Source organism: Agelaius tricolor, unplaced genomic scaffold, assembly GCF_023055355.1.
Source record: "Agelaius tricolor isolate 1412-34295 unplaced genomic scaffold, bAgeTri1.0.p SCAF_8, whole genome shotgun sequence".
NCBI classification, from domain to species: domain Eukaryota; kingdom Metazoa; phylum Chordata; class Aves; order Passeriformes; family Icteridae; genus Agelaius; species Agelaius tricolor.
In genome coordinates, this window is record NW_027269268.1 from 47,605,249 (window position 1) to 47,622,981 (window position 17,733).

The 17,733-nt window shown below is 35.7% G+C and overlaps 1 protein-coding gene across 10 annotated transcripts in view; it reads right to left on the reverse strand.

Moving 5' to 3' along the window:
* The window catches only part of SLIT2 (slit guidance ligand 2), a 260,769-nt gene that overhangs the window by 226,817 nt on the left and 16,219 nt on the right, over positions 1–17,733 (reverse strand). For all 10 annotated transcript variants that reach the window (XM_071432632.1, XM_071432633.1, XM_071432634.1 and 7 more), the window contains exon 4: positions 12,251–12,322. In XM_071432632.1, the coding sequence (XP_071288733.1) occupies positions 12,251–12,322 (72 nt within the window). The remainder of the gene's footprint in view (positions 1–12,250; positions 12,323–17,733) is intronic.

A 17,733-nucleotide genomic window follows, 5' to 3' on the forward strand; every position in this document is an offset into this window, starting at 1 on the left:
ATGAATAAAACAATCATAGAAAAAGCTTTGATTTTCAACTATTACTGAGAAAATCCAACACCCCTATTACTCCTAAATGTTAAATCTTGGGGATTTACTATTATAGCAGACTGTACAGTTACATTTCTTTACTAAGAATTTGTGTATCTGGCAGTATTATTATTTTTACTTCAATGCTGAATATACACCAAACAATCATTCTTAGGTCACCCATCTCAAAAAACTTGCAAATCCCTGCAGAAATCTTTTCTTGACCAATCAATTTCCTAATTCAACTACATTTCTCTCAGTTTTGCTGTTTATTCTTCCCAATATACATGCACACATGATGCTGACATTATTTTGCTATTCCACTCATATAAGTATGCAAACAGCACATACTAATTTTAAAGCCTTCCCTACAACTCAAATGCATTTCCATTTTCTTTCATTTGACTGAGAAAAAAGGTAAAATAGGTTTTGCAACCTGATTCACAAGAACAGAAAAAAATTTCAGTTTAGCCAAAATATTAGTGAAATATTTTTAATGTTGCAACAAAATGGAAAAAATAGCCATTTGAAATGAACTTCCCATGAGATTAACTAGCAAAGCAAACCACATTACCATTGGTTATGCAAAACTCCATAACAAAGTTAGAAATATTTTCTTTTCTATTTCCTGCAGTGCCTTTGATACACACACATGAAATGGAATGATGTTGTTGTTCCATGCTGCACATTTACAGCTATTATTCTCTCACAATAGCTTTTTCCCCAGTGATTACAATCTTTAGTTTGCCATATTTTGTATTTCCTACATTCTCCAGAAGAAATAATTTTATAATTAATATGTAATTTCCTACATATCCACAGAAGAAATAATTCCAGTATGCTTTTTTGTTTTAAATTTAAATACCTTACTATTATTTCCTTTACCAGAATTTACTGGTATGCTATCTAAACAGTTTAGATCAGCAATCAATAGACTACAAAACAATGACTCAAATAAATACTTCCCCCCAGTATCTGAAACTTCAGGAGTGTGTGGCACAACTGGCCATGTCTCAGCAGCTTTGAACAGAGCATGTAGTTTTACATGCAAGACTTCAAAGGTGACTGTGCACTGCATGTTGCAAAACTGTTTCATCTTAATATGGCTTGCTAGTTGAACAAATTTTACTAACAGTAATCTTTATTATAGATCTGAAAAACAGTTGAACAATTTTCTGGTTATTTCCTAGTCCAAGACTTACAACATGGTGAAAGATTCTCTTATTTTACACAGACAGAGCCACTGTTATCAGCCAGAACAGTGAAGATGGCCTGATTGGCATTTAGACCAATGCTCAAATCTGAATGTGGGTGGCTACTCTCACTGACAAACCAAGGAAAAGTAACACTGTGGTCGTGACTTTTTTTTTTTTGTAGTTCAAATTTAAATTTGGCATCTGCTAAACTTACATACAAAACTAAAAGTTTGCCATGAGATATCTCCATACTCTGTGCCAAATGAGTGGTTTTGGTTTCTGCACCTCTGACATGAACACTGTACTAGAGAGATCAAGAGGCAAAGCATTCCTCTACAGATTTGGCAGGCTGTCCACAAAAGTTCTGTTTTGTCATTTTTAAAAATTACTCTGACATAAAAAATAATGCTTTTTGAGTGGTATTTTTATTGTTTTGTAGGCATATAAATGATGAGGACAGTACTACTGCTATAACAAGTTATGGCATAGGAGAGTTACACAGAAGTATTTGCTCTCTTGAATTTATAGACATTACTAAAATCTAGAAGGGAATTAAGCCTCTTGCCTTTTGCAAAGAATGCACAATTCATAAAGAACACAGAATATGTCAGAATCAATTAATCATTGACTAGATTTAACATTTATGCAGAAGTAGTAAGGACCAGATAGGAATTTTCCCCAGTCTCAGGAATGATCACTGCTTTCATGCAGCATACATATGTGTCAGAGTCATTTTTTTAGTTTAACTAACTAAACTAAATACCTTTATTTAGTTCTGCAAAACTTGTCAAATTCTTTTCCCCTTTGTTTAGATGCATATTTACATTCTTTTCCCTCTAATAAGCCTGCCATACTTTGCATTTAGAGAAGCAGCTATTATAAATCCACCTTTTTTATATTAGCTGTTATCCTATCTTCAGTGCAACTCTTCCCTGTGGGTCTTATCAAACTCCATGTGCAACCTTTGCAGCTTCAGTATCAACCATCTAAATCCCTGCCAGCTATCCACCACTCCTACAAAAAGCCATAAAAGTGGAAAAAATAAGAGCTTGTGTTTCTTCTACCTTCCCCATGTTAAAATACCAAAAGCACTGAAAACTGCCACCAAACCTCTTCTTGTACACACTACCTCAAAAGTACGAGCAGCCCTTCCTCACAACTGTATGGATTACACATTCATAGCAAAAATAAAAATACCAATGAACTGTCTGGGCAGAAGGAGAAATGAAAAGAGGCAAAGATTTTCTCTCTTGTACATGTTACCCTGAAAAACCTCAAGGAGTGCTTAGCTGAAAGGATTACCCCCCCAGTTCAGCCCCTTATTTCTTCCCCCTAAAGACTGAGGGCCCTGGAAAGAAGCCTTCAGAGTGTGGTCCTTCAAACACCCTTGAGCCAGGGAGGGCCTGCACCTGGGCTTGGCTGTAAAGATGAAAAGAGCTCTGCAAGTCCCAGCTTTATTCTCCATGAGGTGGGTCTGAACAGCCATTAGCAGAGCAGGCCTCTCAAGTGTCTGGGGGAGAGAATAAACCCCGCTCAGCATTCATAAGCAGGCTTTTCCCAAGTAAAACCACCAGCCCTGACTCCAAGTACCCTTACAACAGCTACAAGGATCAGGACAACAGCCTGGGTTGTTCATCACTGCAGCTCTGCCTTCAGCTCTTCACCAAGACCAAGTATTCACTTCGTACATTGGCACTTTCTCTGCCACAATGAGAGTCCCTTTAATTGGTACTTAGATAATGTATGTGACCTTCCCACCAGGCCTCTGAGTCCCAAACAGTTCAGTGCAGTTTCAGCTGAATTTTACTGCTCTGCATGTAGAAAGTGCAGCCTAAGTCTTCCTGCATGCCCTGCTCATCTCAATCACTCACCAGCACAGCAAACCTACAAGCTCTGCCAGCACTGAGAGGAGAGCAAGCTCTGCACAGTACAGGGTAAGCCTTTCTTATCTATCCTAAGCATATCCTAAGGCTCCTTCATCCAACGTGTCAATTAAGAAATGGATATCGCAAAATTATTTTTCAATTAAAAACACTGAAGAAAGGACTGAAATTGCAACACACTGTTTGAACTCTAAATGCTCAAATATTAGAGACAAAAGAAAATGCAAGTCTCTATCTGAATATTAAATTTCAACTTAATAAATATATTTAGAGAAGTTTCAAAAACATTAAGATCCCACTGGCAGATAAAAGTCTCACTGCAGCTGTAATATTTCATCAAGTTTTAGATGGTTCATGTCAGTTGCATGGAAAGAAAGGAACATTTACTGTATCAGCAGATTCCATCTGCCTTTTCTAACTCAGTTATTGACATGTGAGAAGGATATGATCATCAGAAAAAACAAAAAAAACACAATAAAATTTGTGGATCATCAATAATTGACTTAAACTGTGCCGAGCTTTTTATTATTATTCTCTTAACATGCTTTAAAATTGTGGGGTTTATTCCTTGAGCAAAGACAAAATGATAAACAACCCCCAAAACAATCTCTAAATCTATACGTAATTTCAATTTTTACTACTGTGTTTGTAAAAGCACATCAGGTGAAAAGCATCTGCTCTTTAACAAAGAGCATTTCATCTAGCTTCAGATCTAGGATGCAAAAAAACCTATTCAAATGTGCTTTCTAGGGTGACATTATTGCAGAAAGTATTTGTAGATCAACATTACAACAAAAAGCATTATGAAGGACCCAGAGCAAATTAAATCTTTTAGATAGCCTTGACTTTGATACAATGGAATTTATGGAAGTAGATTATACTGGGTAAAGTGGATACACAACTTTGTAGTAATGTTCCTTCCCTTGCCAATTTCCTATTCTTTTTGAAGAATTCAGACGGTAGCTACTACAACCAGAACATGATATGATGTCTATTTCAAACTTCCTTTTTGTTTTTTTCTTGTAGAAGCTTGTATATCCTTATCAAGAACATAGAGACAAATCTGCCAAACCAACAACTTTATTTTTTTTAACTACAGTAGAATTTTTGTTGATAAATTCTATATACATTAGTTATTTTCCAAGAAAAACTATGCTCTGTGTAAGAATGTACACTTTGGGAAATATTTTTACATGGAAAAAAATATTGTGTTGTTTGAATGTTGTGCGAGTAACTTTAAAGAAGCTTTAAAACAAATTCAATGCATTTAAAATGCTATATAAATCAACATTCAGGACGAGGGGTCAACAGGGGTTAAACTGTCTGTCCTTCTTGATTGCCTTCATAAATGTCTTTTCTAGCTGTATTATAGAAGCAACCACAGCATAACTTGGATATTAAAACCTCCACGGAAACCAACAATAAAAGCTGCTAAGAATTTCACAAGGGTTGGTTTTTTTTTTTTTTCTCTTAGGTGTTAATTAAATGATCATTTAACACTGAAATGTAAACACAACATTTTCATCTGCTGACAGCATAGCCCATTATAAATCCAGGGTAATAAACGTCCTGGTGTTAATACTCTGAAGCAGGTTCCCACAACACACTAAGATGCCTTGTCGTGTCTAAGGTTAAGCATCTAGACACAAAACAAAGATTGTGCCTACTCGACTTCCAGTTCAATTTTCCCATCGCCCAGTGACCTAGGTAACACTTTGAGCAATAAAGAATAAATTTAATTTCTCCAGCATTTTGTGAGGATTAGGAACAATTGTTGGCCTGCAATGACTTTTTATCCTTGGATTCTTTCTCTTCCAGAGCATTCCCCCAGTTTTAAAAGAAAATTCTGATGGTTTAAGACACAGAACAAACAGAACTTTAAATTAGGCTTTTTTCAATCAATTGGAACTCTTGGAGGGGAAGCAATCAACTTTTCTTTGGACTTTTCTCAGCTATTCAGTTACTTTAGGCTTTAATCTTCCACTTGTAGAAGAAACCTACCATCACAGGGACAAGCCTCTATACTTTCAGATTTTCCCTTGGCTTGATTTATTCCTCTTTTCTGTTCTTTTTTTTTTAATCAAGATGACATGGCTGCACTTAAATGTCCACTCTGTGCAAGCCAAGTCTTACAGACTTACAGTCCTCTTTATAACATTTCACACCATGTTTCTGCACCACATAATAATGGCAATTCCTCTGACATGCTTTTTTACTTTTCATGACTTCTTTCACTGAGTTTCAGGTTTCTACTTAACTCCTGACTAAATGGTTTCCTGTATCATAATTTACCAAAGCTTTCAAGGTCAACCCTCCAGGAACAACCCAGGGACTGATTCAGACTGGACATGAATATGGTTACAGGTGATCCAAAACCAGCCAGTTTCATTTTTGCATTCAAAGACAATTCTCAGCTTTAACTGCTATGAGTCCAACAAAAACACAGAAGATAATTATTTATGCTTGTTGTCAAAGTACCAAAACCACAACAGCTAAAGTAGACCTCTCAATTACTCTGAATACCACCACACTATTGAAATAGAGCTATGGCTTGAGTAATTAATATGATTCATGTTTTCACATAAGACATATTTAAATGCCAGCAGCTAATAGCATAAAAAATTTAAATAACACATATTTATGTTGGTTGAGAAGAATTGCTGTAAGTCATATTTTTGTTTGCTTGGTGTTTAACATAAACTTCTGATTAAGGGTAAAAGTGACTGACCAGTTTTGGAGTGTTTTTTCTAATAAAAAACCCCCAAAAATATAAGCATCACACAATCACAGAGTGTTCCGTGATTCTATGATGGGAGGGACCTACGAGGATCAAAGTCCAACTCATGGATATTCCAATCACTTATTATTGCAGCTTACATAAAGAGTTAGTGATCTGCCCAGATCAGAATTAGTTTACAGCCCCAACAGTACATCCAATTTTACATTTTATCCCATAGCAAAAGAAATATTGCTTGTAAAAACCCAACAAAATTATGCTTTTATGATTAAAGAAATAAAGGAAAATTTAACCACAAAAATGACTTCCAATTATCTCAAAAGTAAAAAAATAAAAACAACCATATAGAGAGCATCATTTCACAATAAAATAGTTTGTTTCCAATTTCAAAAATCTCATACTATTACTTCCAGTAACAACAATTCACTTGATTTCTGTATATTTGGTACACCAGTTTTTTTCCTGCACAGCAGCATAGCAGGTGACTTTCAAATCCAAAAGAAGGCATAGTTCAGGAAAGACCAACAGATTAAGAGATTCTGTAACAAAGGGCAGGAAGAGAAACATAGTGAAGTTTGAAGTCCAATAAATGCACAGAGTGATAATTAATTTTACTTTTATTTTTCTAACTACATTTCAAAAGTTCATTCTGGTTCTATCAACATTTCCACTCAGCTGAATCTAAGGCTGAATGCTTGCTGTTGCTAGGATATAGCTACTGCAAGTTGCACACCAAATGCATATAAGCAATACTTGTTTCTTTGCTAAAAAATCAATCAACCTGATGAATTTTTGCAACACTTCCAAAAATCTCTAAAATGCCATCTTGCCATATCAATAATGCTTATGTCTGAAGCAAAGCTACAGTGTTGTATTTTTCTTTTATTCAGTACCTTGAGACAACAGAATTTTCAATTCTGAAACATTATAGCAGAGAATGAAAGCTTAAAGTAGAAGCAAGTGGTCGTAGAACCAGAAAAAAGGTGAACACGCAAGTCAAACTGCATAAAGCATTTGAGCTCCCAATTCTCTTTTGCCTTTACATTAAAAATGAGCAGGTAACAGAAGTAACAGTGTTTATAATGTCTCACAAAACTTTATCTCCTAGTTCTTCCATGCCAAAAATAAATGCCAGAAATTAGGTATTACAAATCTAGCACAGAGGTAACATGTTCTGTAACTTTGGTTTATTCTCACAGGCAGTGAACCTTAAAAAGCATATGTTTAATACACAGTAATTCTTTTACTTTTTAGATAGGCCTGTCTGCCTACTGACTGGGATTATACAAAAATAAACTCCCAGAAATGTAAATGGCAGTGGCCACGCAGCATAAGGGACCACATTCACCCTGAAAACATTCCATACTGGGGCAGTAAGACCTCCTGTTAGCAAAAATGCAGTGATGTAGCAAACCAGCAAGCGTGCTTGCACACTGCAAAAAAGATTAATAATTACTCATATATTAAAAATTCCTTTTTAATTAGCGGCTTACAATACCACAAAGCCAGAACTGTATACTCATTTATACCTATCGTAATATGCCGTATGCCTTCACTAAATGATAATTTTGAAAGATAGTTACATTCTGAGAACTATAGTCACAGTTCAAGAGTGGTGCTAACAAAATAATGCTAGTATTTAAAAACTAACTAGCAGTAGAATAGCTATATTCTTGCCAACTGAACTTAATTGGCTAGATAAAACAATTCAAACATTCTTTTACTTGAACTAAGCAACTGTGGTAAAAAAAAAATACAAGTCAAAACACAAACCAGACCAATACAATCTAGGGAAGACTTAACTTGGTTCCATTTAGCCCTAAAATAAGACTTAATTCTATTGCATGAAAAAAAAAAGAGTTGCCTTGTGTGCAGGCTGCTAAAACACAACAAAATAAATCATAAAAACTCAAGTGAGTAAAACACACACTATCCTGGGGAGGATATAGCAACAAGGTGGCTTCATAATTCATGTTTGAATTAGTGTTTCTTAAATTTTTTGTCCATCCTGCCCACCTCTGCAATAAAGTGGAGCACACTGTAACATTATTGCAGCACAGTGGAAACCAACCCACTGCACTTACCTGACAGCAGCTCCATTAGCAATCTATTCTGCAAAGGAGAAAAATTCTTCAATATTGTCTTTTGAAAAGGGAAAACTCATTTTTGCTCCTCATTGCACTTAACACCCAGGGCAGCTGTTTGCAGTTGGAGTATTTCAGAGGCTTTGAGATAATGAGCATTTTTCTAATGAGTGATTCCTTTATAGAGTTGTTAAAATGGTTTCAGACTGAAGTGCCTTTTCTACAAAATTATGACTATAGTCTCACTTATGATTACTGTTAAAAGAAATATGACAAAATCATAAATTACACCTTAACAAAAGGGAGTCCAGAACTTAAAAATATTTGAAAGTCCTTGTTCTAGTGCCTTACATGCACCATCTTACAACCTTTTCCCCTTCCTATCTGATGTGGTTTGTTTTGCGGTTTTTTTTGCTGGTTTTTTTCAGTTTTTTCCCTCTCGGCAGAGGTGAAAGCAGCCCAAGGCTCAGCGAGTGATGCGAGCGGCACCTCCGGCAGCAGCGGCGGAGCCGGCGGGAGGAGCTGCCCGGGCCGGGATGAGTAATGATGTCGGTGCGGCCGGACAACGGTAACCCTGGCAACTGCAACCTGCAATTCCTGCCCAGCCATTGTGGGATTTATTGTGGCAAGGGCCAAAGAGGCCAAGAGTAAAATGAGGCAGAGAACTATGGTGTCTGACACATCTAGTACCACACACTTTAATCATAGCTGGCAGAAATTAATTCAGGAGGAATTTTTGCAAGGGCCCCCTGTACGGCACGTTTTGTTGTTGCTGCCGCCGCTGCTGTTCTGGCCTAAGATAATTTTTAAAAGTTTTTTTTGATGTTTAGTACTTTTTCTCTGTAATTATTTGCTCTTAGGAAATTTTTTAGTGACTAACAGACATCTCAAAATTGATGTTTATGAATCAGACTACATTAAGTTTTGGAAGTTTTTCCCTTTAGAGGAGAAACATTTGCAGTGTGTACCTTCAAGTTCATATATTAAAAGAAAAGCATATAAGACAACAGTCACTACAAAGGTTGATTTTTTTTTTCAAGGCCAACATTGCCTAACTTATACAGATATTAGTCAGTAAAGAAACCTAACCACATTCCAAGCACACAAAGTGTAAATCAGAAGGGACAAGCTTTGTGCATGTAACTCAAAACCCTTTACATGCCACTGATTAATAAAGGTATTTTTTACAACTGATTTTTCAAACAGCTTGGGTCCAAGCTGCAGCTCAGTATCCTGCAGCAAACAGCAATCAATGAACTGTGATCTAACCAGCCAAAGTAAGCAGTCAAAATCTATTTGCCTCAGATAAGCACTCACTAGGCTGTGGTCATTGTCTGTGCTAAGGTACCATCCCTGACATGACACAACGTAGCATGACTGGGCATACAGGTCACCAAAGAATGCCCCTTCTTGCAGCAATACTACTTGTTGAGCAAGAACTTAAATTTTCATCCCAGGGGATTTCAAACAGCACCTTTATTTTAATGGCACTGCATCAAAACAGAGGCTCATGTACATTGTGCTTTGAGAGATTTCTTGCAAGGTAAAACTAATATACCCTACAGCACTCTTTATACTATTTTTGGCATTAACTACTTCCTACTGAAATATTTATGTTAAAACACCTTTATAGATAGCTTTTAATGGGAAAATCAGCTTCTGTTTTGACTAAAATTATCCATTTTAACTAGTTCCAGGAGATTTCTTGGAAGGCTCCTAAACTGGAAAGAAAGTAGCCTGAAAAATAATTTAACTACCTTTGAAATTAAGTGTCTTTAGACACAGAAAATAATGCACTGTCTCTTTTAAATTCTCAACCTATTGCTTTCCTTTACTTACACTTCCCATCTGTCAACAAGTGCTTGTAATTTTATTACACTGTCCTGTAGTTTATGCAGAGTTGGTATTATTTTACAGAGTTCTGTTAATGGACTGGATAAATGGTAATGCTATTTAAACTAGTCTCCTGCTCCAGCAAACACAGCTGCAACTGTACTACTATTTCTAGGCAAACATCTTGACCTGAACACGCAGTGCTCTCTCAACCCGTCCAAAGAGAAATTGGAGCAGACAGCAAAGGGAAAGCATAGCCGGCCGCTGGCGGCAACCAACTGTGTCCAATCATAATTCATATACAGTGTAACCTCTTTCTTTTATATTGCATTTAGCCTACACAACAAGCATATGTGCTTCTTCACCTGGCATCTCATTTACAGCCAAGGGTCAAATGGTAATTATTATTCACAGAAGCTCAATAGTATGTTGAAACCTCGCAGTACACACATTGTTTGATTAGCTGTTAAATGCCAAAAATAAATACTGAACTCAAACCAAAATATATATATATAATTGATCATGTTTTGAGAACTTTACTTCTCCTTACAAAACTATTTATTTGGATGTAAATACATCTAAGCCTATCCAATGATACATATAAAAAACCAAATCACTTTATACTCTTCAAAGGGAACAAGCTACATATTATCTGGAAACTAACCACAAACATTTAACTAACATCAGTGCCTTTGTTGGCCTGGCATCTTTTAATTACAAATATAGTGCTAAGCAGCTGTAATTTTCTACTACCATTCATATTTTCTTTTAAACATGAATACATTATAACCAGACATTCACTTTCATGGTCTGATCAACAATAACCCTTAGGCAGAGGAAATTTAATACTGTGAAGCCAGTGATCTCTTACTTTCCTCCATATCCACTATGAGCACTTGTGTGCTTTATGTCAAAGGACATTAGAGATTTAAGACTAGCATATATCAAATACACAATTCTGAAATAAATATATTCAAATATGATTTTGACTGAGGTGTGTATCCATTTTTTGCCTGCAAAATATGGCTCATTTCTATTATATATGTATCTAGGTATCAACCATTACACTGTAGGTGGAATAATAAACTGACCATAAATCCCTTTAATCTCATTCCTGATAGAGGTAATGTCTTTATCCCAGCTGATGGAAATTATGAGACTCAACTGTTAATATACAACTCAGTATTTGAATATATTATAATATTATAGTACTGAAAATATTTTTATTTGTCAGGAAAAAGCCTTAAGCAGCTTTCTGGCCTAGTCATTTAAGAACTCATTAGATCTACGGGGAATTTCTGGAAACAAAGTAGACATCTAAGGCAGTGGAATAAAACAAAATACACAAAAATAAATGTTTACAATAATAGGAGTAATTTTCAGTTTGCTATTGTATATTGCTATAAGGAGGAAGAAAATAACTATCATTTCACAAAAGTAGAATAAAAATCAAGAAAAATAAAAGCATCATATTTGTTCTCAAACATAATTCCATATACTAAAATGGAAACAAGAGGAATCCCACTTTACTCCAACTTGACCTTTCTTTTTCCAAGCACACAAGTGATGAAACCCAGTATAAACCAGCAATTTCAACAGCAGAAAGCTCACCTGGAGCCTGAAGAAATGTATCAAACATATCCAAATTAAAACAGACTGAACTGGTACAACCTTATAAAAGCCTACTTAAGCATGTCATGTGTTATCCCTTCCATAACACATACTGTAACTTAAAAGGTACCTTACAATTTAATTTGTTCAAATAAAACATATTCTGAACTTTATTCTACATTTCAATTGCACCAGAATTAAGCAGCTTTTTAGAAATGACAGTGGGTCAAACCATGTATTTTAAAATATTGCCTGGAGTAAAACATTATCAAACCAAGTAATACAATCAAAACAAAGAAGTCGTTTCTCAATTCATTGTCATTTTTATTTAAGGTAAAGCATTTAATCATTTTTTCTTCCCAGAGCTTGAGTTACTAGCTTTGTTTCCCTCTGAGGGACACAGGAGAGACTTCTCTGCAGGCCTAGCATTTGCCAATGCCATCATTTTTCTGGCCAAGTGTGTATAACCACAAAAGCAGAACATCACAAAACCAAAGTGCTTATACAGTGCTGCATCTTTGGGTCAGAATCTCCACAGGCACTTTTTAGCTCTTTTAACACAGAAAAAATTTAAAAAACCCAAACAAGAGAAAAGTAAAATCAAAAGTATTCTTTCTGAAGAACTTCCTTACAGAAGTGGGAATAAATGACAATATTCTCATACAAGTATCAGTATATGACCTAGATGTAAAACACAATTAAAAAAAAAAAACTTGCGAAGCAGTGAAAGAAAGTACTCAGTTTAAACAAAACACCAATGTTCCAAAATGCATTTTAGCCCGATGTGAGGCAAAAGATAAAAATTCTAATGCAAGACACAATAACAGACCAAATCCAAGATTTCCCAAATATAGTTATTGGACCATGTCTACTTACAGCCTGTATAACTTCGGAGTCCCCAGAAAGAGCAGCTCAGAAAGCAACTGGAGGTTATTTCTGTTTAGGCGCCTTTGAAAAGAAAAGAAAAAGTTGTGTTAAATTACAAATGCTACAGCAATGCAATGTTACTACTTTGAGTTGGAATCCCAGGGCTGTAACAAGCTGATTTTAAAGACCAGAAAGGTCCATTAGCGGAGACATGGTCCAGTAGTAAATTTACCATGGACTAATTACATTTTCTGGTTTCCCCCAACAGACCATATTACCTATTTTATGAAAGATTTTGAATCTCAGCAGTGTGAGCCAATCACTAAGTCAGGACTCCATCCTGCATAAACAACATGAAAGCTAAAAATACAAAATCAGCAGTGCAAATTCAATTCCCTACCAACTCTATGTTCCTCTCAGTATAATGGAGCAGATAGACATTTTGTGACCATGAAAAGGTTCCAGGGAGCATGTATCAAATGTATACACTTTCAGTAAACAAGATAATATTATGTCTAACGATCCATATAACCTATTTATATGAATTTTAAAAAGCAAAGGAAGCTGTTACAGAAACCCTGATCAAATAGAAGTCAAAAAACCCCAAGGAGTCACAGCTTATATCTGGCATTACAAGGAGGTTTTTTGATGCACTTTTCCACTTTAACTGTAAAAATAGGAACTTTGAGGAAGCTAAATTTTTTTAAAAATAGAACTTGATCAGTTGTACATAAGACAGTGTACAACAGAAAAAACTGCAACTGAAATCTGGAAGGTGCCCACTTGTCTGTGAAGATTCTCACTGAGCATGCCGACCAGGGTCACAGCTGCTCAAACTGAGGTGACAAGATCAAAGCCCTCTGTATTATACCCATAGACAACAGAACCACCACTAGCCAAGGCAAATATATTCTAGCCTCATGGTTTTTTCTAAACATATGATGCAGATTATTCTTTCTACTGTGTCTGACAGCCCTGGAGCATACAGTCATCCCAGTCAAGAAATCAAGCTCAAAACAGGCTTTTGGTTGTTTTTAACAAATGCATCCACCACATGTGGCACCTGCCATTCAAGCAAAGCAACCAACTAGAAAAAACTGTTGTGTCCCATAAAATTTATCACAGGTCATACTTTGCAATGCACAATCCCTCAATAATTCAGGGCCCTCACAGAAACCAGACTGCATCGGACAATCTGATATATACATACATGTGTATATATATAAAAATTCTAACTGTGGTTACACTACATCAATAAACTGCTATCAACACATCCCACAAGGTTAAAAAATATACTGGGCATCAGTCTTGAAAAATTAAGTTTCAGAATTTCATAAAGGCTCAGATTTTCCTGTTTAGCTAAATAATTAAGATTGTTTAGCCTCTCTGGGCTAATTTCTCATAAACATTGTTCCATATAATGGTCTTTCCAGTTTAAAGATTTTTTCCAGAAATTCCCATGTAGATACATAGAGACATTCAAAATCAAATTTTACATAACTTCATGGTTTAGTTCAGTTAGTTTTTCCTCCCTTAAAGCTCAATGTGACTACTGATGAGAGTGAAATAATCTGAGAAATATTTTTATGCACACAGAGGGTTGCTGCCACACTTCAAATCATAAGCAAGCAGACAGCTACTTGAGTTCTAGATATCCATAATTCTCCAGTGTTAATTTCAGGTTCTCTTCTGTTAGTCAAGCATCAGAAATCCTGATTTCTGTAAGCAGAAGAAACCTAAATCACACATTTAGTGATTAAAAAAAAAAAACCAAACTAAAAGTGAAAGAACCAAAAAAATGTAAAACTAACTACACTACTGGGTTAAGAGAGGTGAGAGACAATGCATTTTAATAACTAGGGAAAAAAATCTTAATCCAGCAACAACAACAACAAAAAAATCTAGATTGTGATCTTGCAAGTCATATGTCCAAATTAGTAGAACAAAAAATTTCCATATAAAAGAAAGAGCTATAATTTAATGACTACTGGAAGACTTCTGATTTGAACACTACTTAAAAAGAAACCTATCCCAACATAAATACAAGAAAGTGATACATTTTACTGCTTCTGCATCTACTGCATTTTCAAAATAAAATAATTTATAAATTTACTAAAGGTCAGAAAATGTCTATTTATGTATAAAAGTATATGCCAAGACCACAAAACTTAGCTTAAAACAATTGTCTTCTACTTAGGCTACATTTGCAGTCCAACAAGATTTTGAAAATTAAACAAACGAACAAAAGAGTAAAAAAAGAAAAAGTTCATTCACTGCTTCTGTTAGTTAAATAGAGACTTAAACATCTAAGTCCATTTTTACAGATCCAAAATTACATGGAAAAGCATGTAGGGTAAAGACTAAAAAGTGAGTTTCTAATCAGTTTTTCAGGACAAAAATCTCTGTTGATACTTTGTAATAAATCTATTAAGTTGGGACACTAGACAATAATGATGAACTGTTACTGAAAGGGCAATGAAATTACTCAGTATCTGTATTTTTATAGAAGTTTCATTACACAAAAGCCTCTCTGGTACAATGACATAATATTGATGATCAAGTTCATCAGGCAGGCTACCTTTCACTAAATGCAAGAACAGTCTCACAAGGACACACAGGATCACACAGAAGGATACTTCACAGGCAAACTACTTGCTCTGCTATTTAATGTCTTACACAAACAGTTAACACCTTCCATCAGGAGTTTCTGTTATTACCTGTACTTCACATACCTTTAACATACAGATATGTTATACAGATATATACAGTGTACCTTTAACATACTGATGCATCTGCCACTCTACAGACTTTCAAATCTAGTGTTATGGACAATAAATCAAGTTGTATTAATCAAACTAGCAATAAACAGCACTACCCTCATGTCTCACCAGTTTCTACCCTGTGAGATTGGAACTTCAAATTAGTGTTTCAACACACGATTCTACTTTGACATTCAGAAGACTAAAATATTTGTTCTTTGAGCACTACACAGATTGAGGGAATACACAAATTACTGATCCCTTATGAATCTTGCATTTTGTATCTTCTACTTTGAATAGCTTTATCCCACTCACTGAATATTCTTTTAGAACAAAGCTTTTTCTACCAAAAAGTTGACTATTCCTTATTGTCTGTGACCAAGAAGATAAAACATAACTAATTTTCATAAAGGCAATAATGGAAAATTCATCAAATACTTCAAAAAGAGACTTAAGCTACTCTTTACATCTAACAAGTTATAGCAGATGCTTTTAAGAGTGTCAATTTGCTGAGTTTTCTATATGGAGATTTTATGAACTAGACTTCATTGAAATACATTTTTCAAGACTACAGTAGGTAGTTCTGTCTATAAAAAGGACATGAAAATGTAAGTGAATGGAAAAAAAAGTATGCAGAGCAAGTCTGAAACAACAGCCTTGTATCACAGTACACAACAGTCTCCCATTCAAAGTCACCATGAAGAGTTTCTAATCTTTGGAAAGGGTCAAACAAGGAGTCAAGAAAATATATTACTATTTTAAAATGGTTCACTGTTTTACATGGTTCTCCCACAGTTCCACTTTTTCAGGTGACCTGATCCTTCATTTTGTCTGAAATAATACCTATCCAGAACACACAAACATACTGAAACAAGAGTGAGTGAAAAAGATCTCCTTTCTCTCGAGCTGAAACCCAGGGCAAGCAGAGTGGATCATGGAATCCAAGACTGTAGGTTTTAAAGAACTACAGCTATTTTGAGTAAAAACAACCATAAACATTCCACCACATCTTCTATCCATGTTTTCATGGTAGCAGACACTTAGCACAGGTACCTAGCAGGCTATGTTTCCCTTGGGACAATGCAAGAAGAGAAATTTCAGTTTCACCAAATGAACTGCTCTCCCAAAACTGACATGGAGCTCAAAGTGAAGCACTGAAGAAACAGTGATGAGATATTCCATACTGTGACTATTCAGTTTTCCAACTGAGCTGCAAATATTTGTGTTTCTCAAGCAGAGAGCTTAGAGGAGATGAAGCATTAGTGGTGTGAGCAACAGAAAATGTACTGAAGAACCTCTAACATTGTAACAACTTGTAAAGTCCTTTGGTAGTGTGCAGAAATAAACAGATGAGGGACCATTACAATATAATTCTTTCAAGTTGCAATTCAAATCTATCTTTTTTTTCCTTCTGCTGCTGAATGGATCTTTTAGAAGAGATTGGGCAAACTTACACAGATAAATTTTTGAGCTCTTCACAATAAATTCAAGCAATGTCCACATACTACCTAAAGTATACAAATACTTTAGTTTAAAACTCCCAGAGGTCAGTCTTCTAGACATAGTAAAGACTAGAAAAGCATCTCCAAAGTAAAAATATGGTATAAGTATATAAAAGGATTTAAGGACAAAGAAAAAATACCTTTGACAAATGAGCAGGTGAAAACACTCATTAAATTAAGCTCAATACCAACAGGCAGATAAAAAGTAAGACCTGACAAAAAATAAGTAACTTTTTGAAGCAGACAACATTAAGGTACGCAAAAAAAAAAAGTGGCTTAATTTGAGCTGGTGGTTCTGAACAACAGGTTATTTTAGTAAATTGGTATATATCTGAGTTTTACTTGTCTTCTGCATGCAGCCAAAGTACATGAAGATGACAACAGACAGAGGCTGGAGGGAGAGCACATTATGCTCCCAGTAACAACATATCCTAACCCACTCAAGTCTGGCCATGCCACAAATCCATCCTGATGTGTCTCTCAAGTTTTCATGCCACAATAACTATGATCCAGTAGCAATCATGCATGGAGGAGGAAGGGAGGAAAAAAAAAATCTTTATTGCACTGGGTACAATGCAATTGCTTTAATTCACACCCATTTGTTTCAGACTTGTTACAGCCTTCACTGTAACCTGTTTCTCATCCCACTGTATCAACTACATCCAGCCAGAGAAGGTGTAGGAGATTGTGGAGCCTCTCTGGGAAAATGAGCTGTTCCAGTGCTTGACTGTCCTCTCACAGGGAAGACGTTTCGCCCTTACATGCAGTTACACTCCCCACTTTGATTTATGCTTGTTGGCTCACCACAGCAATGAGCCTGGCTTGAGGTTTTTCATAACAACCTCACAAGTACTGGAAGGCTGCTCTTTTGTCCCACCTAAGTTTCAAATGGATTTTAGTTCGAGTAGATGCAATTCTACCCATAGACCCTGTAGGACAAAAGAAGCCCTCAAAGATAACTTGAGAGCTGATCGAAGTTAAAAGCTGTTTAAAGTCAGTTATAAATCAGCTGTGCTCTTTAATTAGAAACAGCCTATCCCATTGGGTGCATAGAGAATGAGTCTTCCAAAACCCTAAATAGAGGACAGATGCATTTTATCCCACCGCCACTGCTTCAGGAAAATGATTGAATGCTTCCAACTTACAAGGATTATTGACAGTGGAATTCATTATTTTACATTCCTCCTTCAAAGTTAGCCTAGAGAAGTAAATACACTATCTGTACATAGTA